At 40.9% G+C, this 27,593-nt stretch overlaps 3 protein-coding genes across 3 annotated transcripts in view; 1 reads left to right on the forward strand and 2 right to left on the reverse strand.

Moving 5' to 3' along the window:
- Window positions 1–3,132: 3,132 nt before the first annotated feature.
- On the forward strand, window positions 3,133–3,396 carry LOC307096170 (dolichyl-diphosphooligosaccharide--protein glycosyltransferase subunit TMEM258-like; the record flags this gene model as incomplete). Its single annotated transcript, XM_079765710.1, has 1 exon — window positions 3,133–3,396. Exon 1 carries the CDS (start codon window positions 3,157–3,159, stop codon window positions 3,394–3,396), a length of 240 nt encoding a protein of 79 aa, XP_079621836.1. The 5' UTR covers window positions 3,133–3,156.
- Window positions 3,397–6,832: 3,436 nt separating this feature from the next.
- Window positions 6,833–8,485, reverse strand: LOC307095166 (germ cell-less protein-like 1; the record flags this gene model as incomplete). Its single annotated transcript, XM_079764369.1, is given in 2 exon segments — window positions 6,833–8,299; window positions 8,301–8,485. Coding segments are annotated over 2 exon segments (1,557 nt in total). The 5' UTR covers window positions 8,391–8,485.
- Window positions 8,486–14,213: 5,728 nt separating this feature from the next.
- The window catches only part of FAAH2 (fatty acid amide hydrolase 2), a 47,564-nt gene continuing 34,184 nt past the window's right edge, over window positions 14,214–27,593 (reverse strand). The window contains exons 9-11 of the mRNA XM_079765093.1: window positions 25,413–25,524; window positions 22,475–22,669; window positions 14,214–14,634 (exon numbers count right to left, since the gene is read on the reverse strand). Coding sequence (XP_079621219.1) covers window positions 14,459–14,634; window positions 22,475–22,669; window positions 25,413–25,524 — 483 coding nt within the window. The 3' untranslated portion in view covers window positions 14,214–14,458. The remainder of the gene's footprint in view (window positions 14,635–22,474; window positions 22,670–25,412; window positions 25,525–27,593) is intronic.

Consider the following 27,593-nt stretch of genomic DNA (forward strand, 5'->3'; position numbering starts at 1 on the left):
GTAAGGGGCGTGCAGGAGGCAGCCAATCAATAATTCTCTCTCATCATTGATATTTCAATGTCTCTCCCTTCTTTGAAATTAATAAAAATATATTTTTTAAAAAAACCCTGGACAAGGATTGGGTGGAATATTTTGGTACTGGAACAGTCCAACCCAGTTAGCATACTTGACTCACCACGTGGTATTTGCAATAACTGCTCCTCACTTTTTCATTTCCCAGCCACAGGTACCTAAGACAGAGTGTTCCTTAAATGTCAGACTTCTGACACATAATTGTGCCCCCAAGTGGTTCACATCAGAATCAGACAGGCTCCTGGATCATCAAACTGAGAAGCCAGACCTTGCTTGAGAGACACATTACTAACAGTAAAGAAAAAGGTGCATTTTGTAGCATATGAAGAAATAGTTGGAATATATGACCCAAAATGAAAAAAAAAAAAGCAATGGCACATTAAAATAAAGATAATATATGGTGCCAGGTGGGTACTGGAAATATCAGGGGAACACTTTGTGAAGTATATGATTGTCTAACCACTACACTACATCTGAAACTAATACAAAATAATATTGAATGTAATTGAAAATAAAATAAAAAATAGCAAAACAAATAGAAAAAGTAAGTCTTCAAGATTTTGACTTATTATTCACTTTAAAGAAAAGTGAATTGGCTAATAAATTGTCAAAGAACTTGTAGGCCTTAATGCACTGTTTTCAGAGATCTTTCATTCCAAACATGTTTTTCTATTTCTTAAAATTAACAAAAATCCATATGTATGCACTCCTGAAGCCCTTACTACAATCAAAATAGTGACCATAACCATCACCTTCAAAGGTTTCTTTGTGCCCTAGCCAATTTGGCTCAGTGGATAGAGCACTGGCCTGTGGGCTTAAGGGTCCTGGGTTTGATTCTGGTCATGACTGGGTTGCGGGCTTGATCCCCAGTACAGGGTGTACAGGAGGCAGCCAATCAATGACTCTCTCTCATCATTGATGTTTGTATCTCTCTCTCCCTCTCTGAAGTCAATAAAATTATATATTTTTTAAAAGCTTCTTTGTTTTCCTATGTATTGCTTTCCTCTCTACCCATCCGCACCCCTATCCATAGGCAACACTAATTTGCTTTCTCTCACTACAGATTAATTTGCATTTTGCTGAATCTTATTTAAATGGAAACACACACTATATTCTATTTTTTGTCCTTTCTTTTAAATCCTCACCTGAGGAGTGAGGATATTTTTCCCATTGATTTTTAGAGAGAGTGGAAGGGACGGAGGAGGAGGGAGAGAGAGAGAGAGAGAGAGAGAGAGAGAGAGAGAGAGAGAGAGAGAAACATATATGCATCTATGTGAGAGACACATCAATTGGTTGTCTCCCACACACACACACACGAACCCCAGAGGTGGGGATAGAACCTGCAATCCAGACACCAGCTCCTGACTGGGAATCGAACCTGAGACTCTCTAACCACTGAGCCACACTGGCCAGGGCTTTTTTTTCTCTCTTTGTTTAAGCACAGCATAATTATTTTGAGAATTACTCATCCTGTTATTTTAAGCAATAATTCATTTATTTCTGTTGTTCTGTATTTTATTGTATGGTTATTTGGGCTGTTTTTAGTTTTTGATTATTACAAATAAAGCTGCTATGAATATTCATGTACAAGTCTTTGTGTGGACCTATGCTTTCATTTCTCTTAGATAAAAACTTAAGAACAGCGGTATGGTGTGTTAACATTTTAAGAAACTGACAAAGTGTTTCCAAATACCCATAACCACATATACTCTGATCGCATACTTATGGAGCCTTGATATGGTCAATATTTTTATTTTGAGCCATTCTAATGTGTGTGTTATGGTCTATCATTTTAATTTTAATTAACATGTCATTAATTACTTATAATATTGAGCATCTTTTCAAGGGTTTAATTGCCATCCTTTTATTTGGTGAAGTTTCTGTTAAAATATTTGTTCATTATAATTGTGTTGTTTACATGTTATTGATTTTCAAAAGTTCTTTACATATTTGAATTACAGGACTATTGGTGGTTATATTTTGTATATATTTTCTCATTATTTGTCTTATCTTTAATTTTCCTAAAGTGTATTTTTATTTTTTTAATTTATGTATTTTAAAATTTTTCATTTTATTTTATTGATTTCAGAGAGGAAGGGAGCGGGAGAGAGAGAAACATCAATGATGAGAGAGAATCATTGATCGGCTGCCTCCTGCAAGCACCCAAGGGGGATGGAGCCCGCAACCAAGGTACACGCCCTTGACCGGAATCGAACCTGGGACCCTTTCACTGAACCAAACCAGCTAGGGCCTAAAGTGTATTTTTAGAACAAACTTTTTTAGTTTGGATCAAGTCCAATTTATTGATTTTGTATATTATACTCCATGTGTTTGATGGCTTATTTAAGAGATTTTTGTCAAATCCAATTTCACTTCGATTTTGTCCTGCCCTTTCTTCTAGAAATGCTATAGTGTTAGTTCTTACATTTAATTCCAATGTCCAATTCTAGTTCATTTTTGCATATGGTGTAAGGTAAGGTTTAATGGTCATTTCCTTTCTTTTTTTAATTTATGTTATTGATTTTTTACAGAGAGGAAGGGAGAGGAGGGATAGAGAGTTAGAAACATCGATGAGAAACATCGATCATCTGCCTCCTGCACACCCCCCACTGGGGATGTGCCCACAACCAACGTACATGCCCTTGACCGGAATCGAACCCGGGACCCTTCAGTCTGCAGGCCGACGCTCTAGCCACTGAGCCAAACCGGTCAGGGCTAGTGGTCATTTCTTTTAACTTATGGGTATCCAATTGTTCCAGCATCAGTTCCTGATAACAGTATCCTTCCTCCGCTGAAATGAGTTTTGCACCTTGGTTGACAATCAATTGACTGTATCCATGTGGGTCTGTTTCTGGATTCTTCTGCTAAATTGATCTGTGTCCCTGTACTTTGTCCCAATGCCACACTTTCTTGAATTCTGTAGCTTCATGCTAAGTCTTGCAACCTGGCGGTCAGTGTAAGTTCTCAAATGTCACTATTCATATTCAAACTAACTTTGAGTAGTCTAAGTCCTATGTACCAGTATTTCCATATAAATCTTAGAAATAGCTTGAGGGAGTGGCAGATTACCCAGTGCCCGGCAAAATGGAGCTCAAGGTCATGAGCAGATACACCAGCCCCGTGAACCCAGCCCCCTTCCCCCATCTGACCGTGGTGCTGTTGGCCATTGGCATGTTCTTCACCGCCTGGTTCTTCGTCTGTGAGGTCACGTCCACCAAGTACACTCGGGACATCTACCAGGAGCTCCTCATCTCCTTGGTGGCCTCGCTGTTCATGGGCTTTGGGATCCTCTTTCTGCTGCTCTGGGTTGGCATCTATGTATGAGCTCCCACAGGCTCCAACCAGGCAGCTGCACTGAACCCCTGCTTTTGTAAATTAATTTTTTTTACTGTTGCTGGAGGTGTCCCGCCTGCTGCTCACAATAAAGCAGATGTGTGACAAAAAGAAAGAAAAAAAAAAGAAAAACAAAGAAAGAAAAACAAAGAAAGAAAGAAAGGAAGGAAGGAAGGAAGGAAGGAAGGAAGGAAGGAAGGAAGAAAGAAAGAAAGAAAGAAAGAAAGAAAGAAAGAAAGAAAGAAAGAAAGAAAGAAAGAAAGAAAGAAAGAAAGAGCTTGAATTGTTGCCTTACCTATAGGGAAAGGTAAAAATGGCATCTGATGTCTTATCAGAAAAATGTGTCTTAGTCCATTTGTTTTGCTATAAAAACATACCACAGACTGGGCGGTTTAGAAACAACAAATATTTATCACAGCTCTGAAAACTGGAAGTTTGAGATCGGGATTCTACTGAGGTTGGGTGAGCTCCCTCTTCTGGTTTGCAGACTTCTCCTTCTATCCACACAGAGTGGAAGGAGCTAAGCAATTCTCTGGGGAGCTTTTTATAAAAAAAAAAAAAAAAAAACTAATACAACTCATGTACGCTCCACCCTCATGACCTAATCACCTTTCAAGGCCTAGCCTACTACCATTACCTTGGTGGTTAGAAATTTTTTTAAACAAATACTTTTTAAATTTTTAAATTATTTTTATTGATTTCAGAGAGGATGGAGAGGTAGGGAGAGATAGAACCATCAATGTTGAAAGAGAATCATGGATAGGCTGCTTCCTGCAGGTCCCTCACTGGGGATTGAACCCACAACCTGAGCATGCGCCCTGACCGGGAATCAAACCGTGACTTCCTGGTTCATAGGTTGATGTTCAACCACTGAGCCACATCTGCCTGCAATAGAATTTTAACATATGAATTTTGGGGCGGGGAAACCAACATAAACAGCATTTGAGGGGCGGTAAAATCTTTGAAAGCTGTACCAGTTAGTTGGACAGACTGGCCCTCTCTTCCTACATCAGGGACTGTTTGGAAGACATATCTTTGAAGTAATAATGTTGTGTGTCTTATTGTCTTCTATTTTGAAATAAATGTCACCTTAAATACTCTGCAGACAAGCAGAACAAACTCTGGCAAAATAAAAAGTAAGCCAAATATAAACACAAAAAGGAAAAGGTGAAGATACTTCGAAATTATTCCTATCTGGATATCCATAGGAATAACTGGCATCTATGGAAATACATTTTATTTTATTTATTTTTATTTAATTAATTGGGGTGACACTGGTTAACAAAATTATACAGGTTTCAGGTGCACAATTCTAGAACACATCACTTGTACATTGTATTGCGTGTTCACCACCCCAAGTCAAATCTTCATCCATCACCATTCATCCCTCCTTAACACTTCGCCTCTCCCACACCCATCCACCAGGCAATCCCTACACTGTTGTGTCCAAGAGTTCTTTCCTTTTTTTTTCCTTTTTTGTTCAATCCTTCCACCCACTTCACCCAGCCCCACCCCTGAGCTCTCTATGAGTCTGTTCCTATTTTGCTTGGTAATTCATTTTGTTCATTAGATTCCACATGAGTGAAATCATATGGTAATTGTTTTTCTCTGATTGGCTTGTTTCACTTAGCATAATGCTCTCCAGGCCCATCCATGCTGTCGCAAAGGGTAGAAATTTCCTTTTTTTTTAAACTGCCATGTAGTATTCCATTGGGTAAATGTACCACAGCTTGCTTATCTACTCATCTACTAATGGGCACTTGGGCTGCTTCTAGATTACAGTATTCAACGATTTAAAAATTATTTCTTTGGTTTTTACAAGGAATAAAAACATTTATTTGCATGTATTTATTTATATGTAATATATAATATTGTATCTAACATTATGTATTTATTAGAGGCCCAGTGCACCATCTCCAATCCAGGACCCCTCGGGGGATGTCCGACTGCCTCTTGCAATCCGGGACTGCTGGCTCCTAACCACTCGCCTGCCTGCCTGCCTGATCACCCCTAACTCCTCTGCCTGCCTGCCTGATCTCCCCTAACCAACTCTGACTGCCTGATTGCCCCTAGCTGCTCCCCTGCTGGCCTGATCGCCCCTAACTGCCTCTGCTTCATCCCACACCTGGGACCCAGGATTCCCTCCTCCAGCTGGTTGCAAGCACCCGGGACCCAGGACCCGGGTTTCCCTCCCTCTGGCTGGCTGCAGGCACCCAGGACCTGGGCTGGCTTCACCCGGGCTGGCCACAGCCACATGGGACTGTGGGTGGGCGGCTTTGCCCAGACTGCAGCCACAGGCGCCCAGGACCATGGGGCGGGTGGCTTGTCCCTCTCCCATGCCGCAGCCTGGCTGGTCCCCATTCCTTTCTCGTGAGCTAATTTGTGCCTGGCTGCTCCCCATTCCTCTCTCCCCAGTACTGAGTGTCTGAGCTGTTACCATGTGTTGGCGTGAGGGCATGATGACCATTTGCATATTATCTCTTTATTATATAGGATATGTGTTACTATATAATTATATATGTTTTACAATACATATTTTCTGATATATATTTATATACTATATGATAATATAATATGTTATCTATCGATATATAAAAATGTAATATGCTAATTAGATCAGACGACCTTCCAGACAAAGCTGGGGCTGTGAGGGAAGCCCGGGTCCCAGGTGCCAGAGGGAAGCTGATGCCGGCAGCCAGGGGAAGGAAGGCCTACTCTTGCACGAATTTCATGCATCTGGCCTCTAGTATTTATATAATATGTAATTATGTACTATGCTTATATATTCTTTAATCCTTGTTCCACTCTTTAAGTGTGGAAAAAAATATAGTTTTTGCAGATAAACTGTCAGCAGTATGCGTTCTCCAAACCCTAGAGCAACTGGGCCATGTGTTAAATTATTTGGAAAATAATACTAACTTACATAATATGTAATATTATAAAACCTGAGATTGCTTGGCTATTTAAAACTGTACATTTTAGAGTACAAAATCGTCCCTAATCACAGGTTTTACCTAATGACTGACTCTCTCCTTTAATATTGCCACAATAAAAACCACATTTGCATAACAATTATACCAAGGGAAAGAATTCTACATTTTGTTTCAATATTAGTTAGGGTAAAACATGTCTAACTAATAAATTTATTTTTATTTCTTGGAAATGTAGGCTTGCATTTCCATTTAGAGCTTGCCTGTTGATGGTAAATAAGAGGCAAAAAATGACAGCATTAATAATTATTTGGTTTCACAGATACTTCCTTTGAAATAAACTTTTTTCCCTTAAATCCATAGAAATAAAATAAAGCTAGTCATTCACATTTGATTTTTATTATATGTCATCTTTATTGTGTTTTACAGTAGGGCCATTGAAGGCATGAAACATCAGAAGTGTTCAAAATGCTAATATATCCTACTTAACAAGCTGATCAATTTTCTGGACTTTCTAGTGATGTAAACAGGAAGTTACAGAATATATATAAAGGAAAGCTCAGAACTTTGCTATCTAACTTCATTACCAGGTGGTCCTCATCGTTCACAAAGGTAAGAGTTTTATAACCGGTTGTTTTGCTGAAAATTACTTTTCCACTAGAATCAAAATATACCAGAGTTAATCTGAATGCAATATTTCTTAGAGATCGTAAGCAAACTGAATCCACACTTGGCTTAGTGACGAGATTTTGCTTGAAAATTATGTAATCGCTGGTGAAGATGACGTGCAAAGGAAAGCCGAAGTTGAAACCCGACCACTTCCAGGAGAATTTCCCCTTCTTGACAACGATTTTCCCACATCTCATGCTGTATTCTTCAAGTTCTGTCTCATTGGTGTATTGCGGCCCGATTTCCCTGCTTTGTTGTGCTCTCAGCAAGGTAAACCATTGTTGTTTATAAACTTTCGATAACCATTCTGAAGGTATTAGAGTATCTTCCTCAATAACTTTCGTGGAGGCCAGGTCGCAGATGATATGCTGAAACCTCAAATTTTTAAACACAGATTGATATGGCTTGCCTCGTCTGGTCTCCAGGAAGGCCATGCTGGTAATACGTCCTCTGTGCCTGGAAAACCAGTCGTTTGCTTCGTCTAAAAGCTGCTCCATGGTTCCTTTCCAACCCGGGTTAAGACGAAGGAACATCCACTCTTTAAGTGTGGTGTACACATCAATTTCCTTTTGTATCACTAGTAAGTCAGCTGAAGAAATGAGCTGATTCATGAGATCTATACTGATTTCTTTGTAAAGTCCAACACTTGGATGAGTCATCAGATTGTGGAGAAGCCAGTTAAAGCATTCTGTCTTCAGAGACTCGACCCCATAGGCTTCTGCTGTTGCGTAATAGCCACATACAGTTTTCACGTCAACTGCCTCCTTCATGATCTCCTCACACTCTTCAATTAAGTCCTCTACCTGAAGCAGGCACGCCGTTGCCAAAACTCTTGGAACTCGAAGGGGCTCCTGGAAGTCATATTCATCCCTGTACAAGGAACCGAGCACGAAGTTCAGGGACTCGACGTCAATGTTGTGGTCCCTAATCTCCAGGTTGACAATATCTTTGTCAGAGTCATCGCAAGAATTTCTAAACAGAGTAGCAAAGTAGCCTGACTGACGTAGATACCTTTTGTGCAAGCACCACACTTTCCCCAGCGCGCGGATTGTAATGTCACTGGTTTCCCCATTCAGAAAGAAAGTCTGGTAAGCGTACTCCGATGTGATCTTCGCTTTTTTACTTTGGCTGGTAGAGGCCACTTGCGGGAAATTCTCTTCTGGGCCTAGAGACCTGCGGCTGTTCTCGGCCTCTGGGTCCCAAGAGGGTAAGCTCCGCTTGCGTTTCCGACGGGAGGGTACATTTCTGGGGCGTACCCGGGCTTCTGGATGATGGGGATCAGTTGGGCCTAATTCCCTGTCCCCCAGGATGCGACTGCTCAAGTTCCCCATAGAGGAAGACTATCAGATTCTGGCCTAGGGGGACTGTTTTAGACTTCCTTGCCATGGCATTCTGGCGTCCCTCACCTCAGCTTATGCCCGAGGCTCACTGAGACCCTGAGCGACAGTTACAAACGTCACAGAGGTCCTGCATTCTATAACGGCCGCCCTGCCACGCCCCCAGCGAGACCACGCCCCCAGCTAACCGCCACAGCCCGTGGCCCCGCCCCACTCCGATGGCCCCGCCCAACCGCGGTGGCTCCGCCCCCTGCCTCGGAGCCTTCCGTGAACCTGGCCGCTTACCAAAGCCCCAGCCTCCAGGTTTTCCTTGTGAATGTTTCTCTGTAAAGGAAATGACCGAATTAAAGGCTTTTTGATCAGCGTGTTAGAGATTGTAAGGCATTCACACATTCTCAATGCCAGTGTGTGGGGAAATTCAATGTGAGCCGTCCTAAATACAATCATTCACCTACAACTTGTAGCGATTTGAAAAGGTTAACAGCCTGGCCGGCGTGGCTCAGTGTTTGAGCTTTGATCTACGAACCAGGAGGTCACTGGTTAATTCCTGGTCAGGGCACTTTCCCGGGTTTCGGGCTCAATCCCCAGTGTGGGATGTGCAGGTGGTAGCTAATCAATGGTACTCTCTCATTATTGATGTTTCTGTCTCTCCCTCTCTCTTCCTCTCTGAAATCAATAAAAAATATTTTTAAAAAATGTAAACAGTGTGGTATCTCATTATTTTATTTGCTTTTGATTACTGGAGGGCAGAAGAGATTTTAAAATTTTTCCAGTAAGGTACATCTTCATATTCTTCGCTGATTTCTGAAAGGTTTACATATATTTTCACCTCATGGATTGCTAAAAGCTTCTTTTAACAATTTGCATTTACCATTTAATTTTTATGGAGTTCTTTTCTGTAAAGACATTTTCATTCTTTTTAAAAATATATATTTTTGTTTATTTAAAAAATATTTTATTGATTTCAGAGAGGAAGGGAGAGATAAAAACATCAATGATGAGAGAGAATCATTAATTGGCTGCCTCCTGCATGCCCCCTACTGGGAATCAAGCCTGGATATTTGTCCTTGACCAGAATCAAACCTGGGACCCTTCAGTCTGCAAGCCAACGCTCTATCTACTGAGCAATATCAGAGCAACAGTTTTATGCTTAAGAGGCCAAATCAGATTTTCCAAATATGGGTTTTTTTGCATCTCTGCTTATAGAAAGCCTTGCCTTATCTGAAATTAGATAAATATTGTTTCATAATTCCTTGCTGAACTTTCATGTTATTATTTAATAATTTAAAAAATCTAAATATTAAAGTTTAAAGCATTTGGATATTCTTATGCTTTGAAGTGACAGAAGCAATATACAAAAGAATACATATTTTATAAAACAAATTTTTGCAAACAGAAAAATACACATATATGTATATGCATGCACAGAGATACTATAGACAAGATTATACCATACATGCCGGATCAGCATGGCTCAGTGGTAGAGCTTTGAACCAGGAGGTCATGGTTTGATTCTCCGTCAGGGCACATGCCCAGGTTTCAGGCTTGATCCCCAGTGTGGGGCATGCAGGAGGCTCAATCAATGATTCCCTGTTATCATTGATGTTTCTCCCCTTCCCTTCCACTCTCTCTCTAAAAAAAAAAAAAGATGGCAGAGCAGGGAGCCAGAGATCTGGGCCCTTCATACCATCCCTGATGCAATTATAACCAACTTGCCTGGAACTCACCCTACCACTGGAATGCCTGATCTATAGACTATAAGTTAGTTTTTATCAAGATTTTCTTTTGTTTAAAGCTAAAAACATCTTAACTGACACAATAAACATTGTAGATTTTTCTGAGGGAGGCAGAAAAATCTGGATCATAGGATAGACACTGCCACTTCCAAGCTGTGTCATCTCAGACCAAAAAAATTAATCCTCTCTGTGCCTCAGTTTCCTCATATGTGAAGTGAGAACAATACCTGTACTTCACAGGGTTGCTCTGGGAAGCTTTAAATAAAGTAATGTAAGTCAAGCTCTTTATTACTATCATAAAGGTATCTTGGAGACAGAAAACAACATAAAGTCAGTTATATATCTGGATGCTCTCCTATTTCCAAGTTTTTACCCTGATACCATGTCTCACCCACACAGCAACCCCCTCACCTGCCCTCAGCTCCTCCCTTCATACGCATAAGGATATTCTTTTACAAAATTACAGTGCAAGCATAAATTCAGAAATTTCCACAAGGACACATTATCCTATCTCATAATAGAGTAACATGTAAATTACCATCACTCCGCTATGCCCACGATTGGGTGGTGGGAGGCTGGGGGGCGGGACTCGGGGTGGTCTATCCGGCCATTGAGAGGCACAGATCCGCTGCCACTCTCAACGGCCAGACCCGCCTCTCAATGGCAGGATAGCCAGGTGTCTGCGGCAGCCCCCCTCAGCAGCCGTTGAGAGGCGCAGGGGGCGGGAGTCCCACCCCCTGCGCCTCTCAACAGCAGGGTAGCTCCCTTCAGCGGCCGCGGACCATCAAAAGTGGGGGAGCTGGGTGCCTGTCTGCTCTGGCACCAGGCCTTTCAGAAGCCTCCGCTGAGCCGGAGGCTTCTGAAAGGCCTGGTGCACCAGCGGACAGGCACCCAGCTCCACCGCGAAAAGCGAAAGCGTGTAGGGGACCCTACGCGTGCATGATTCAATCATGCACTGGGCCTCTAGTCTGATATAAAGCCCATATTCACATTCTGCCATTTGTCCTAATGTCCTTTGTTTCACCTTTTTTTCCCCCAATCCAAGATCACACATTGTGTTTTTAGCTACCTTTCATCTGGAACAGTTTCTCAGCCTTTCCTTGATCTAATTCATTTATTTGTTTTAAAAAAAAATATGGGCTTTTTATTTTGTAAAGTGTCCATAATTTTTTTTTACTGCTTTCAGAGAGAGAAAGGGAGAGGGAGAGAGAGATAGAAACATCAATGATGAAAGAGAATCATTGATCGGCTGCCTGCTGCATGCCCCCCACTGGGGATTGAGCCCACAACCCAGGCATGTGCCCTGACCAGGAATTGAACTGTGACCTCCTGGTTCATAGGTCGATGTTCAACCACTGAGCCACACTGGCTAGGCAAGTCCACAAATTTGGTTTTATCTGACCCACCCTTCCTTCCTTCCTTCCTTCCTTCCTTCCTTCCTTCCTTCCTTCCTTCCTTCCTTCCTTCCTTCCCTCCCTCCCTCCCTCTCCCTCTTTTGTTGTTTCTTTGTTTAAAAAACGAAAAGAGAATTTACTGGAAGGAGATGAGAGCTCACAGAACTATAGGCAAAGTTGGAGTAGAGGCAAACCATCAGGGCATTCCTTGTGATCTGCTGGAGGAAATGAATGGGCTCCCCATGGAGCTCTGCGGAGGACATGACTCAGCTTCTCTGTTTTTCTCTGGCGACGTTCAGGAATGCAGTGGGCAGTGGGACTGGCTTTCTGGGCATGCAACTGTGCTTTGAAGACCGCCCGGCTCGGTTCAATGCTCTGCTGTTGCCATTTTGAAATTCTTCATAATCGTAGACCCTGCATTTTCATTTTATTAAGAGTTTAGTTTGTTTTAGAGCAATTTTAGGTTCACAGCAAAACTGAAGGGAAGGTGCAGAGATTTCCCATATATACTGAGTGGCCAGATTATGATGATCTCTGAACGCATAATAATGTGGCCACTCAGTGTATATCCTATATAATAAAAGGCTAATATGCAAATTGTCCCCTCGACCAGGAGTCCGACCAGCAGGCAGGCCGGCCAACCGCCCATGTCCCCTCCCGCTGGCCAGGCTGGCCAGACCCCACCCATGCACGAATTTATGCACCGGGCCTCTAATATATATATACTGAGTGGCCAGATTATTATGCGTTCAGAGATCATAATAATCTGGCCACTCAGTGTACATCCTGTCCCCACATACAGAACTTCCCCCCAAGTGATACATTTTTGGAAGGAACATCACAGAAGTAATGATATAGCCTTCTTCTTTTTGGAGTATTTCACCAGAAGACACATGGTATAATTTGTCTTATTATTGTTCATGTAAATTTTTTTAAATCCCCACCCGAGGATATTTTTTCATTGATTTTAGAGAGAAAGGAAGGGGAGGGGGGAGAAATACCGACGTGAGAAATATTGATTGGTTGCCTTCCATGCCTGCCCCGACCATGGGTTAAATCAGCAACCTGGTTAATGTGCCCTGACCCAGAATCAAACCCATCTCTTTGGTGCACGGGATGTTATTCCAACCAACTGAGCCACACTGGCCAGGGCTGTTCATATTAATTTTTTTGGTTGTGCATATTAATTCTGATCATTTGATTAAGGTGGTGTCTCCTATATATCTCCACTTGAAAATCAACATCCCATATCTTGTAATTAATAAGTATTTACAAGAGATATTTTAAGACTGAAACAACTTTTCAGTTTTCTAAAAATTGTTCCCCAATTTTTATCCAATGGTTCTAGCATCCATTGATGAATCATATCTGAATTAAATATTATTTAGATAGTTGCAAGATGACTTTCTAAATCTCTCATGTATTTCTAACCCTACATTATTTTATATTACATATAAATATAATTTTATATATCATATGCATTTTTATTTATATGGATTTATTTAGCATTTATATTTATAAAATATAAACATATAACTATTTATAAAAATCTATATCTAATTTTATATATCTCTATTGTTTGATAGTTGTATATATCAAGCATTAGAAAGTCATTTTGAAATCAAAATATATATTACCTGTATCTATGTTATTTTTTTAATATATTTTTTATTTCAGAGAGGAAAGGAGAGAAACATCAATGATGACAAAGAATAATTGATCAGCTGCCTCCTGCACGCCCCCTACTGGGGATCAAGCCCCTAACCCAGACATGTGCCCCTGACCAGAAATGAACCCAGGACCCTTTAGTCCACAGGTCAATGCTCTATTCACTGAGCCAAACCGGCTAGGGCACCTATATCTGTTTTATATCAAGATCTATATCTACTTTCCCTCCCCTCCACTCCAATCTGAGTTATAATCCATCACTGTCATTCATTTTGGTATTAAACTTGTCCCATGTTTGTCCAGTGAGAGCTTCAAATTGTTCCTGTGTCATTTTGGTATGTTTTCCTTCAGTTTTGAGCACTTTGTAACTTCCTGGCACAGCTATCTGTTCCAGGCTCACCTTACAGTTCCTCTCAGTCCTGGAATCAGCTTTTCCTTCAAGAAGCCCTGGTTTGCCCAGCCAGCATGGCTCAGTGGTTGAGCATCGACCTATGAACCAGGAGGTCACAGTTCAATTCCCGGTCAGGGCACATACATGCCTAGGTTACGGGCTCAATCCCTAATGTGGGGTGTGCAGGAAGCAGCCGATCAATGATTCTCTCTCATCATGGATGCTTCTATCTCTCTCTACCTCTCTGGAATAAATAAAAAAATACATATTTTTAAAAAGCCCCAGTTCTCTTTAATGGAAAAAGGTATTTGGAAATGAAGATCTGGGTGCTATGAGATTATTTGTACTAAACGGGTACTGCTTCTAGACCCTCTTAGTGGATAGAACTGACATATACTTTTTTGATGATATTGGAGAAGCTTTTCTTGCTGCATTCTCCTCTGCCTCCATACTCCTCTTCAGCTCCTATACTTACAATTCACTACGTAGTTTTCATGTCTTGTTTTTGTCACTACAGTTCTTAAGTGGAATTACCTAACTTCATGGCCTGCCTGGCAAATACATAATTGTCTTCCAATACTTAGTTTAAGCATCATCTTCTCTATAAAGTTGCTTATGATTCCCTAATTAAAACAATATTTCGTTCTGTGATCTCCCCATTGTATGTAAAACAGACACCATAACAGCATATAGATCACTTTATTGCACATATTCATTTACCTGCCCAACTCCTCAGGTAACTGAGGGCAGGAACCATTTATTAGCACTTTATTAAAGTCAATACTTGGTGAAAGAAAGAACAGTGGGAAGAATAACTGAACAAGTGATAATTCTGCAGTTGTTTCTTCTTAACTTGCTTATTGGTGCTTGATCTCACCCAACCTGTAGAAATAGAGACACACACTCACACACGGTGAGAAGGTACATTCTACAGCTTGCCAGGACAGACCCAGCCTCCAAAACTTTTCTCCAAGTACTGGGCCACAGCCAAGGTCAGGTGATCATTAAAAGGTCCAGCCACGACCTGGATTCCGAGAGGAAGTCCTTTGGCATTCAGACCCAATGGGCACTGGGTCACAGGCAAACCCAGGGCACTGAAGATACCTGAGTGAAACAAGAATAATGTGAGAAATCAAGACCTGTTTTTAAAAACTTCTTTTCTCCTCTCAATTGTACAGTGATGATGATAATAGTTACAAACATATAGGTAGAGTTTACTACCTGCTGGATTCACCTAGGGACTTGATATGAATGAAACATTTGAATTATCACAACAAAACCCATGAGACAGAATCTATTAATTATTCCTATTTTTCAGATAAAATAACTGAAGAACAGAGAAGTTAGATAACATAGCTACAATTACTGGGCTAGTAAAAGCTCAAATCAGGATCTGACTACAGAAAATGCGAATGAGAGCTAGAGGTGTTTTCTGGTATGCTACTCCTAACTTGCCCTTTGTAGCATCTTCAGAAAAATTAGTGTAAATGCTAATATGGAGCAATATCTTATTGCATTATGAATTTTCTTTTCATTTATAAAAATTTGGAGTATAATTGTGTGGTAGTCTAGATTTGTAAATTATAATTATTTGTCTCATTCATGGTTTTATAGAGCATTATAGTAGTATAACTTACATAAAATAAGATTTCTTGTTTTAAATGTACAAATGAATGATAATAAATTTACAGAATTGTGTAGCTGTACCCACATTCTATGTTTAGAATATTTTCATCACCCCCAAAAGAAACTACATAAAAGAAGTTGCTCTCCATTCCCCTTTCCCCGATCCCCTAGAAACCACTAATCTATATTTTTATCTTTATAGATTGACTACTCTGGACATTTACTATAAATGGAATCATATGATATGTAGTCTTTTGTGTCTGTCCTTCTTTAACTTTGCATAATTTTTTTTAATTTCTTTATTGATTAAGGTGTTACATATGTATCCTTATTCCCCCATTACCCCCCATACCCCCCACTCACGCCCTCACCCCCTGTTGTCTGTGTCCATTGTCGCATAATGTTTTCAAGGTTCATCCAAGCGGTTCTTTTACATTGCCAAAGAGTGTGTCTATTGAATAGATATATAAAATGTTGATTATACATTCACCAGCTGATGGACAACTGGGTTAATTAATACCTTTTGGCTATTGTTAATTATGTTGCGACTAGAGGCCCGGTCATGAAATTTGTACACGGGAGGGGGCGGGGTCCCTCAGCCCGGCCTGTGCCATCTCACAATCTGGGACACCTCAGGTAGGGTCCCTAGGCCTGGCGGGCGATCAGGGCCTATTGGGGATTGGGGCTTTCCTTCCCCGGGCTGGCGACAGCGGGCCCCGCCCCTGCCACTGCCACTGCCTGCCATCTGTACGGCGCTGCCCCTGCTCCCCTGTCACCTCCCTCTGTGAGCAACAGGCATGGGATGTATGATCGCTTGGCTGGCCTGGGCCTCCCTCTGTGGGGCAATTGCTGGCTGGCCCCACACAGCCGCCACAGCATTGCTGGCTGGTGGCCTGGGCCTCCCTCTGTAGGACCATTGATCGCGGGGCCCCCAGATTGATCACCCCACAGAGGGAGGCCTCGCCCACCCGCCGCAGCACTGCCAGCCTGGTAGCCTGGGCCTCCCTCTTTGGGGCGATCATGGAGCACCCCTCCCATTAATTGCCCCAGTGGCCTGGACCTCCCTTTGCAGGGCAATCCTGGGGCAATGGTGAGGCCCCCTGACCCATTGCACTGCACCTGGCCTTGGCTGGCCTGGCGCCAGTGCATGTCTTAGTGTGGTCATCCGGAAGGTCGTCCAGATGGCCGTTCTGCTGTTTGGTCGTTCGGTCGATTTGCATATTATGCTTTTATTACTATAGATAAGCATTCATGGACAAGTCTTTGTAAGGAGATACGTTTTCATTTTTCTTGAGTATTTATATAGCAGTGAAATTGTTGGGTCATATGATTAATTAACATTTAACCTTTTGATGGAAATGCCCAAATGTTTTCCAAAAAAGCTGCACCATTTTTGCAATATGTTCACCAGCAATGTATGAGGGCTCCAATTCCTTCACATCTTTCTTAACAATTATTTTTGATTATAGCTCATCTAGTGGGTGTACAGTTATCTCACTGTGGTTTTTAAATATGCATTTCCCCACTGACTAATGATGTTGAGCATCTCTTCATGCACTTATTGGCCATTTGAATATCTTCTTTGTAATCATACCTATTAAAATCCATTGTACATATTTAAATTGAGTTTTAGTCTTATTATTGAGTTTCAAGAGTTCATGTATTTGGAATATAAATCACTTAGGGATGCATAATTTGCAAATAATTTCTCCCAGTCTGTGAATTTTTTACTTTCTTGAAGGTGTTTTATAAAGAAAAAATGTTTAATTTTGTTGAAATTCAATTTATCGTTTTTTCCTGGTATTGCTGGTATTTTTGGTGCTGAATCTAAGAAATCTTTGTCAAACCCAGGGTCACAAAGACTTACTCTTAAGTTTTTTTTCAAAATTTATTGTAGTTTTAGGTTTTACATTTAGGACTGTTACATTTAGGTTTGTAAATGGTATATGATAGGGGTATGATTTAATTCTTTTGCATGTAGACATGCAGTCATTGCAGCACTATTTATTGAAAAGCCTGTTATGCCGGGGCAGCGTGGCTCAGTGGTTGAGCAGGGGGTCATGAGTCGATTCCTGGTCAAGGCACATGCCTGGGTTCCAGGCTCGATCCCAGGAGAAGGCAGCTGATCAAGGATTCTCTCCCATCATTGATGTTTCTATCTTTCTCTCCCTCTCCCTTCCTCTCTGAAATCCATCTAATAATAAAAGCGCAATATGCTAATTAGACTGGACGTCCTTCTGTCCTTCCGGATGAAGCTGGGGCTGCAAGGGAAGCCCGGGTCCCGGGTGCCAGAGGGAAGCCGGTGCTGGCAGCTGGGGGAAGGAAAGCCTACTCTTGCATGAACTTCATGCATCAGGCCTCTTGTAAAAATAAATTTTAAAAAATAAAAGCCTGTTATTTCCCCATGAAATTGTCTTTGAACCTTTGTAAAAATCAATTGAACATAAATATAGGGACTTATGTTTGTACTCTGAATTCTACTGATTCTATATAAACTGAGTGGCCAGATTACTATGATCTCTGAATGCATAATAATCTGGACACTCAGTGTGTGTGTGTGTGTGTGTGTGTGTGTGTGTGTGTGTGTGCGCGCGCGCGCATGCATTCGTGCATGGGTGGGGTCCGGCCAGCCTGGCCAGGGGGAGGGGACATGGGTGGCTGGCCAGCCTGCCTGCTGGTTGAACTCCTGGTCAAGGGGACAATTTGCATATTAGCCTTTTATTATATAGGATATACACTGAGTGGCCAGATTATTATGCGTTCAGAGATTATAATAATCTGGCCACTCAGTGTATATTTATATACATGTAAATCTACACATATAGATGTATATATATCCTTATACCAGTTGTACTAGTATACATATATATACATATATACATATACATACATACATATATAGCAATTGTTATGAAGTAAAACAGAGATATTAAAATTACCTATATTAAAGTAAACAAACATATGCTTCAATAAATAATGTTATTATCACTATTATTAATACTTGTAAGGCACTTTATATACATTTCCACATTTAATCCTTCCAACAATCCTGCAAAGTACATGTAGCATCCTCATCTTTGCCATAAAAAAAACTAAGTGCAGAAATGAAAAATCCTAGTGCATTTATCTATCTTGTAAGCATCAGATAAGTATAAAAATATCACAGCTGCCTGAGTAGCAACTGAGAAGAGTATTGCTTTATAGGAAAAAGAAAAACACAGCTGAAATCCTAAGCTATATGGCATCTTATAATTCTACATTGTTGACAGAAGGTTGCCCAAGCCTAGTAAGTTTTCAGCTTCAGTGGAGGAAATGAAGGCAAAATAATGGTAAGTATTATTGAACCAAGCATATAGTGGAAACCACACTGGCTTTGAAGTCAGATGAAATGCACTTGGATTCCAGCCCTGACTCTGACCCCTTAAGTCACCCTGTTTCTTCACTTTTTGAAACCATATTTTTATTTATTTTACAGAGAGAGGAAGGGAGAGGGGGAGAGAGAGATAGAAACATCAATCAGCTGCCTCCTCCACATCCCCTACTGGGGATCGAGTCCGAAACCTGGGCCAGGAATTGAGCCAGTGACCACTTGGTGCATGAGTCAATGTTCAATCCACTGAGCCACACTGGCAGGGCTGTTTTTCTTATTTTTTTACAAGGATAACTGTATCTGCTATGAAGGATTTCTGGGAGCCTTAAATGAATAATGTAAAGCATTTCTAGCTCATAGTATCTGGCACATAATAGATACTTGATACTCGATAAATGGCACTATTATCTGTCACGGATCTTGTATCCATATTACCAGGCATATCACCTTGTTCACAATGGGAACTTTGTAAATGTGCTTAGGCTTGAACTACAGGACAAAGTTCTCAATCGTGACTAACTTCAACCTTGGCATTCAGTATACCAGAACAATGGATAGGGTATAAAAGTTGCAGAGAAATTTATAGACAGAATAGTTTGAGGCTAGTTTTGTACAAAATCATCCTTCACTTGGTTTCAGCTTACTAATAACCCTTGGTGCTATATTGGTTCATGAGCTGAGAATGATAAAGCCTTTAGAAGGTAGATTAAGTTCTTAAGGAAACTATTGTTAAGACTCAGGTAGAGTTCTGGAATAAAAATTAGAAAGCAGAAGCTGGGCCGGTGTGGCTCAGTGGTTGAGTGTCAACCAATGAATCCGAAGGTCACGGTTAGATTCTCAGTCAGGGCACATGCTCGGGTTGCCGACTTGATCCCCAGTAGGGGGCGTGCAGGAGGCAGCTGATCAATGATTCTCTCTCATCATTGATGTTTCTATCCCTCTTACCCTGCCCCTTCCTCTCCCTGAAATCAATAAAAACCATATTTTAAAAAAATAGGAAGCAGGAGTGTAATTTCTGGTGTGAGAATTGATCTTTGGGAGTCACCAAGCAGGTCTCTATGACACGGTGTCCTTAACTATAGAACAGGATTCAACTTTCATTTATTCTTGGAAGCTTTGAATTACATTGTTGTGCTTCAAAGAGTCCCAGGGCAGAGATACAGTAAATTATGGAAACACTGTGTGGGACTGTGATGTGTATTATCAAGGAGGAGTTCCTTCTGAGCTCGAATTCCTTAGTTGAACAGATTTCTGTATGATTACAAATAATCATTAGGGAGACAGCTGGCTGCTGCTGCGCCTCACCAATAAAACACACTCCTCCCACATCCCCTTATTTTCTTCTTGGGAATTTTGCCAGAAGGGCTGGGAGCAAGTGTTTGGGTAAGCAAGTGGGATTTGCTATCTGCTTCTGTAAGGCCCCGTGGGATGTATTGTTTCTCCAACATCTGTAACATCATGAATGCACACGAGCCTAACAGACGGGGATAAATAAACTATGCAGCGCCAGCTCTCCTGAGCTGTCTGTGTTGACAGGGAGGCCAACGAGATTAAATAGGCAAGGCCATTTGCATTGTCAAGAGTGGGAGGTTTCTGGGGCTCCTGCCTACGGAGGCTGTTGGGAGGAATAAGCATCAGAGAGAGGAATATATGGGTGGTCTAAGTCTGTCCTTTTCTGTCCTTTTGTTATTACACATCTATCCGAGAATCTCGGCCATTGTCATAATTTCAGCTATCATCACTGATGAGCAGATGACCTCACACCTCCATTCCCTGACCCACATTTCATACCTATATAACCAAATTCCTATTTGACACCTCCATCTGAATATCTCACAGAAACCACAAACTTAAAAAAAAAAAAACAACCTTGCAAAATAACTGCTTTCCTCAAGGAATGCAATGTAGACAGAGAGTTAAGACACAAACATGAAGCGATCTTTAATAAAACAAGAAGAAATATTCTCAGAAACCAACAAAATAGTGATTTAGATAAAAAGTGGTAGAGAATCTCAAAAGATGGATCTTTCACTGTGGGCTGAGTATGAGAGTGGTCAGAGTTGAGATATGAACCAGGTTTTCAAAAATGAGTTGGTCTTGGGCTAAAATTTAGGCTGAGTTGCTCTTTTTAATTTCAGGGAACATCATACTAGACTAATCTCCGGTGTTAATAATAATTAGTGAGAAAGCTAATAAATAACATAAATGTTTATGAAAATAAATAAAAACAAAAGCAGAACAAAACAAAACCAAAAAAGTTGTAACTGGTAATTTTCTCTTTAGGTTCTTTCCTATAGACTAGGGGGGTGGGGAACTTTTTTTCTGCCAAGGGCCATTTGGATATTTACTTATTTATTTATTTTTAAAATATATTTTTATTGATTTCAGAGAGAAGGGAAGAGGGAGAGATAGAAACATCAATGATGAGAGAGAAAATCAATGATCGGCTGCCTCCTGCATGCCCCCTACTGGGGATCGAGCCTGCAACCCTGGCATGTGTCCTTGACAGGATTTGAAACTGGGATCCTTCAGTCCGCAGGCTGACGCTCTATCCACTGAGCCAAACCAGCTAGGGCCATTTGGATATTTATAACGTTTTTCGAGGCCCATACAAAATTATCAACTTAAAAATTAATCTGCTATATTTGGTCAACCATTTAAGTAATTCATCCCTAATGCCTTGGCAGGGCCAGACCAAATGATTTTGCAGGCCTTTGATGGCCCACGGGCCGGATGTTCCCCACCCCTGCTATAGACAATTATGTTTCCTGTCTTCAGAACTTGAGTAGCTAGGTGATAGAAACTTAGACAGAAACTTGTTTCAAAGATTCAAGGAATTGGAAATGAGTGAACAAAGCCAAGAATTAGTGTAAAGAGGAGTCAATGAAGGATGATATAAACTGTCATTTGATACCCTCTCCCCCTCATCCTCTGCAGCCCTTACGCCAAGTACTTTACATGCATTATTTAATTTACTTCTGACAGCAAAAATGCAAGGTACAGATTACCCTGAATTCCTAGAGAAGGAATAGATTCAGAAACATTCAGTGTCTTGCACCAGAAAACACAGGTAAAAACTAATAGAGTCAAGTATTTGCACTTAAATAAACCAGGCTCCAAATTCCAAGTTCAAGTGGACCATAGATTTTTAGAGTAGGAAAGTATACAGTGTGGTTCCCTGGAAGAGACCTTATAGGAACCATAGGAACCGACCTGGTACATTTTCAGGGGCCTTTAGACCTCCTATAACCACGGTCCAGACACAATTCCCAAACCAGTTGAAACTGAAACACATGGGTGAATACTAGAATGATTCCAACTCAGAAGTGATCATAGCTAGGCAAACAGGTGATCATCTTGGAGAATTATATGTTGTACTGGTATTTCCTGGGAAGCCACAAATCCTGGTAAAACAGCTGACCTGGCATATTAGGCATCAGACTAGCCATGGCAGCCTTTGGATTCAGTCAGTTCATGCTGTGTTACTGGAGACAAGTCACTGAACCTCGCTGAAGCCCAGGGCTGTAAAACGTGATCCTCATACTCACTTGCAGGGTTTTCTTAGGGAGAATGGAGATATTAGCATATCATCTTCCACATATGACAATAGCAATTGTTTTCTGCCATTTTTTTAAAAATTTTTTAAATTTATTTTAGAGCGGGAGAGAGAGAGAGATAAAAACATCAATGAGAGAGAATCACTGATCGGCTGCCTCCTGCACGCCCCCTACTGGGGATGGAGTACGCAACCTGAGCATGTGCCCTTGACCAGAATCAAACCTGGGACCCTTCAGTCCCAGGTCGACACTCTATCCACTGAGCCAAACCAGCTAGGTTTGCCATTTGTTTTTAATTACACATCATCTTTGGACAGCAAAAGAAGAGAACACTTTTCTTGGAAAAATAACTGTTTTTTTAAGATTAAAGAGTATAAGGAATACTAGATACCTGTGTAAGCGAAGTTGAAAGGTCTTGTCAGAGGAACATGATGCTTGGGAGCCACTGTGGGATGCGAGGGATATAAGAAGATACCATCATCACCCAGCATCTCCATCAATTCTCTATTCAGGCTTTCTTTCATTGCCTTAAACTTTTTGTATTTCTCAGGGCTGTATTTGATCTTTGCTTCCAACAAGGCCAGTCCTACAGAATGATAACATATAACAAGGTATGAAACTTCATTTTAAATCCTAGTGTTCTTTACTTTATCTTTTCTTTTTTTAAAGTATATTTTTACAGATTTCAGAGAAGAAGAGACGGGGAGAGAGAGAGATAGAAACATCAATGATGAGAGTCATTGATTGGCTGCCTCCTACATGCCCCCTATTGGGGATTGAGCCTGCAACCTGGGCATGTGCCCTGACTGGGAATTGAACTGTGATCTCCTGATTCATAGGCCAACGTTCAACCCCCGAGCCACATGGGCCAGGCTACTTTATCTCTTCTTATTCTATAACACTGAGAAAGTTAAAAAATGATGAAAAAGAAACCTTATAACCTGGCTACCCATACATGAACATTGTCGATCATTGAATGTTAACTCATCTTTTTTGGTAATGCTATATATTGACTTCCTAGCTTCTCCCACAGAATGCTATATCATAAGGATTTGTATGACTGTATAATATTTTAAATGTAGGAATGTAAATAGGCTTTTCTTTAACTAGCCCATGATTGTTGGGCATATAAACTTTTTCTGAAACTTAAATGCTGCAATAAACATCTTCATGCATGTAATTCTTAGAAAACTTTATAATGGAATTATATTTCTAGAGGATTCTATTTAATGCATCTTCAAGATTTAAATTATATTTTATGAAAAAATCATTCATACATATTTTGAAGTATATATAATAAATGATTAATACATATTTAGTATTTAAGATTAATATTTACGTATTTTAAAATAGTTTACTTATTTTAAAAATAAGTTTATTGTTCTCAATCCTATATAATAAAAGCATAGTATGCAAATTGTCCCCTCGACTGGGAGTTCTTCCGGGAGTTCGACCAGGGGGAGGGGCCGGCCGGGGAAAGGGAGGGAGGCCCCAGTGGCGACAGGTGGATGGGGGTGGGGGGTGGGGGGGGAGGTGGGGAGGTGGGGCGGGAGGGGGAGGGAGTACCCGGCCGGCAGCCAGTAGCCACTAGGGGCCCTACCAGTGCCTCTAGTAGAAAATAAGAAAAATTCAAAAGATTAAAGTAGATTAAACAACTCATCAAAAACTACAGTGCCCATGGAAGATAACTGTAAATATGTTAGTACACTTAGTTCATGTACTTTTCTATACAACTGTATGTACAATTTTCCACTCACCATTTTAACATACATAAATACGTGTTATCAACACAGCTTCGTAAACTTGGTCTTAAGTGCCCGCATACAATTGTATCCTATCTATGAATCATAATTCACTACCTATTCCTCTGTTGTTAAACATTTAGGATGCTTCTATTTTTCTGTTATTATGAAACATGCTGCAAGGTATATCTTTATGAATAAATTCTTTAATATGGTTTGGAATATTTTTTTAAAAATATACTTTATTGATTTTTTTACAGAGAGGAAGGGAGAGGGATAGAGAATTAGAAACATCGATGAGAGAGAAACATAGATCAGCTGCCTCTTGCACACCCCCTACTGGGGATGTGCCCGTAACCAAGGTACATGCCCTTGACTGGAATCGAACCTGGGACCCTTCAGTCCACAGGCTGACGCTCTATCCACTGAGCCAAACCGGTCAGGGCTGGTTTGGAATATTTTTATCTGAAGAGTCTAGCATGTGCTAAAATCTCTGTGGGATTTTTCAAGTGAAGCCATCAGCAATTATAAAAGATTTATCTGGAAAGCTGCCCTCTCCAAACCAGATATAGCGCACAGACAGCGCATTGAAACGTCTATAGGGTGTTGCAGTCAAGGACTTGGGCCTATCTAGCCTGTGATGTTCTTGTACATATTTGCATTCTTAGCCAAGGCACCTAAATATCTTTAGCTGAGGCCTTTGGCAGAGGTCTTCTTCAGGTATCTTTTTTAAAAAATATATTTTATTGATTTTTTTACAGAGAGGAAGGGAGAGGGATAGAGAGTTAGAAACATTGATCAGCTGCCTCTTGCACGCCCCCTACTGGGGATGTGCCCGCAACCAAGGTACATGCCCTTGACCGGAATCGAACCTGGGACCCTTCAATCCGCAGGCCAACGCGCTATCCACTGAGCCAAACCGGTTGGGCTTCTTCAGGTATCTTTATGGGAGAAGTAGAGGAAACCTTGAAGACACTTTCCCCTATTCTGATTACTCACTCAGGACTTTTCCACTCCTAGTCTCTCTCCCTTATCCTATTCCTGACCTCAGGGTCTGTAAAACTGCTGGAGCCTTTTGTTCAGGGCCCCTTTAACAGTGAGAAAATCTCCGCACTTGGGTTGATCCATTTGACCCTTGGCTGGTGCGAATTTTCATAGGGGAAATGGAAAAGGGAGGAGTTGTTTTCTCCAGTTTTCATCTCCTGCTTCTACTATCACTGCCACTAAAGGCTTCACTGTTACTTTTATTTTGTCGTGTTGCTGTAATCGGCTCTTTCAACACAGAACAGCTCAGCTAAGCCCCTGACATTACCTAGGATGATAAAATGTGATTTCTTTGGCATAAAATGGCATAAGATAACTCAAGAGTTCCTTAAACACTTCATATCAGTATACCACTGTCCTTGAAATTTCATGGCTACGCACAACAAAGAGGACACCAGTGACTAGAATACTGTCAAGATTCTTTTGAAGAAAAGTAACTCTGACAAATACTAGCATAGCTCAGCTTTCCTCAGTGTTGCGGTGTGGGAAGATATTCTCCCCGCCCCTAAAGACAGCAAACCAGAGAAAAGATGATTTATATACCAATGGCAGGGATGGTGTGCGCTGATAGGCCCAGGCACCATTTCATCAATTCCCACAGAGGGCTGACAGGCTTCCCATGGTCACTAAGCAGATCCACAAATTTCATAGGTTCCTGAGAGTGAAGAAAACTTCATTAACCAAGGTCACCCCAACAAATTTAATTTAAAATAAAAAAGAACTGGGAAAGGAAAAGATTAAAATGTAAAAATAAACATATTGATGTGCTAAAACAGGAAATACAAGTATTCTCTCAAAAACAGTATGGTTCAGACAAACATGTGAATAGGAATGGTCAGAGCAGCACTATGAATAATAGCCACCTAGCAATTAGCTGATGAATAGATAAACAAAATGTATTAATTCAATAGAATATTATCCACCCATAAAAAGAAATACGGTGCAGGATACAAGGCACAACATGGATAAAATGTAAAAAAAAACATTATGCTAAGTCAGTGGTTGGCAAACTCATTAGTCAACAGAGCCAAATATCAACAGTACAATGATTGAAATTTCTTTTGAGAGCCAAATTTTTTAAATCTAAACTTCTTCTAACGCCACTTCTTCAAAATAGACTCGCTCAGGCCGTGGTATTTTGTGGAAGAGCCACACTCAAGGGGCCAAAGAGCCGCATGTGGCTCGCGAGCCGCAGTTTGCCGACCATGAAGAAGCTAGTTACAAAACACCACATAATGTATGATTACATTTATTTGAAACTAGAGGCCCGGTGCATGAATTTGTGCACAGGTGGGGGTCCCTTGGCCTGGCTGGTGATCGGGGCCGATCGGGGCCATCTCACCCAGTCCCGATTGGGGCCAGCCAGGGGGAGGGACTATGGGAGGTTGGCCGGCGGCGGGAGGTTGGCTGTGGGAGCGCACTAACCACCAGGGGGCAACTCCTGCATTGAGCATCTGCCCCCTGGTGGTCAGTGAATGTCATAGCGACTGGTTGTAACGGTTGCTTAGGCTTTTATATATATATATATATATAGATGCCTATAGTAAGGAAATCTATAGATACCAAAAGTAGATTAGTTTTTGCTTAAGACTGTGGGTAGGAGTGGTGAGGATACTGGAGGGGGTGACTGATAGTAAGAATGGGTCTCTTTCAATGGTGTTGAAAATGTTCTAAAATTTATTGTAGTGATGGTTGCATAATTCTGCAAATGTTTTAAAAATCATTTAACCATATGCTTTAAAAGTGATTTACATGGTGTGGAAGTGATAACTCAGTAAACCTCTTATAATAAAGTGGCAAAATGACCATAAACAAGTATGGCTGAGAAAATGGCCACATCCTTTTTCCATAGAAAAAGCTTCAAGTACCAACAATATAATGTACCTGTTCTTAAGAGATGAACCATCACTGAGCAACATGGTAGAGTGCCTATGAATAGCAGCTCTGAGTCAGGTATCATTGTTCAAGGTGAGAGGAGACCAGACTTTTCGCCCTTTTGTCTTATTTGAGGTTTTTTATTTCAGGACCAATTTCAACAATTAGCACCTATGTTATAAGCTTCTCTAAGCTATAAGAGAGTATTTCCTGCAAATGAACTCAGAATACAATTTTTGTTACTGATCTTTGATTTAGTTTTGTTCATACTCTGATTATGAATCTACATGTCAGAGTCAAACATCCAAGCTTGTGGATTTACATGAACTTCCTATTCTGAGAGATGTCCAAACTGCTTATATAAAAGAAACTATTGGTCTCTTAAACACAAATATAGTGACAATTTATTTTCCTTAAGGTAGAAAGGGGTCATGAAAGTGCTCCCTTATTTGTAGGGCTACTAATTTCAAGAACTTTACAAGAAATATTCTTTTATTTTAAAAAATATTTTTATTGATTTCAGAGAGAAAGGAAGAGGGAGAGAGAGATAGAAACATCAATGATGAGGGAGAATCATTGATCGGCTGCCTTCTGCACGCCCCCTACTGGGGACTGAACCCACAACCGGGGCATGTGCCCTTGATTGGAAGTGAACCTGGGACCCTTCAGTCCACAGGCCGACGCTCTATCCACTGAGCCAAACCAGCCAGGGCTACAAGAAATATTCTTAATCCAGAAAATAGTCCTGTAACACAGGCATCAACAGCTTCATTTCACAGATGAGTCAAGTGAAGAATAGATAAGAACTCCCCTACCATGAAGAAAACAGAGCTAAGAAGTGACTTGCGG

This window comes from Cnephaeus nilssonii (genome assembly GCF_951640355.1).
Source record: "Cnephaeus nilssonii genome assembly, chromosome: X".
NCBI lineage: Eukaryota > Metazoa > Chordata > Mammalia > Chiroptera > Vespertilionidae > Cnephaeus > Cnephaeus nilssonii.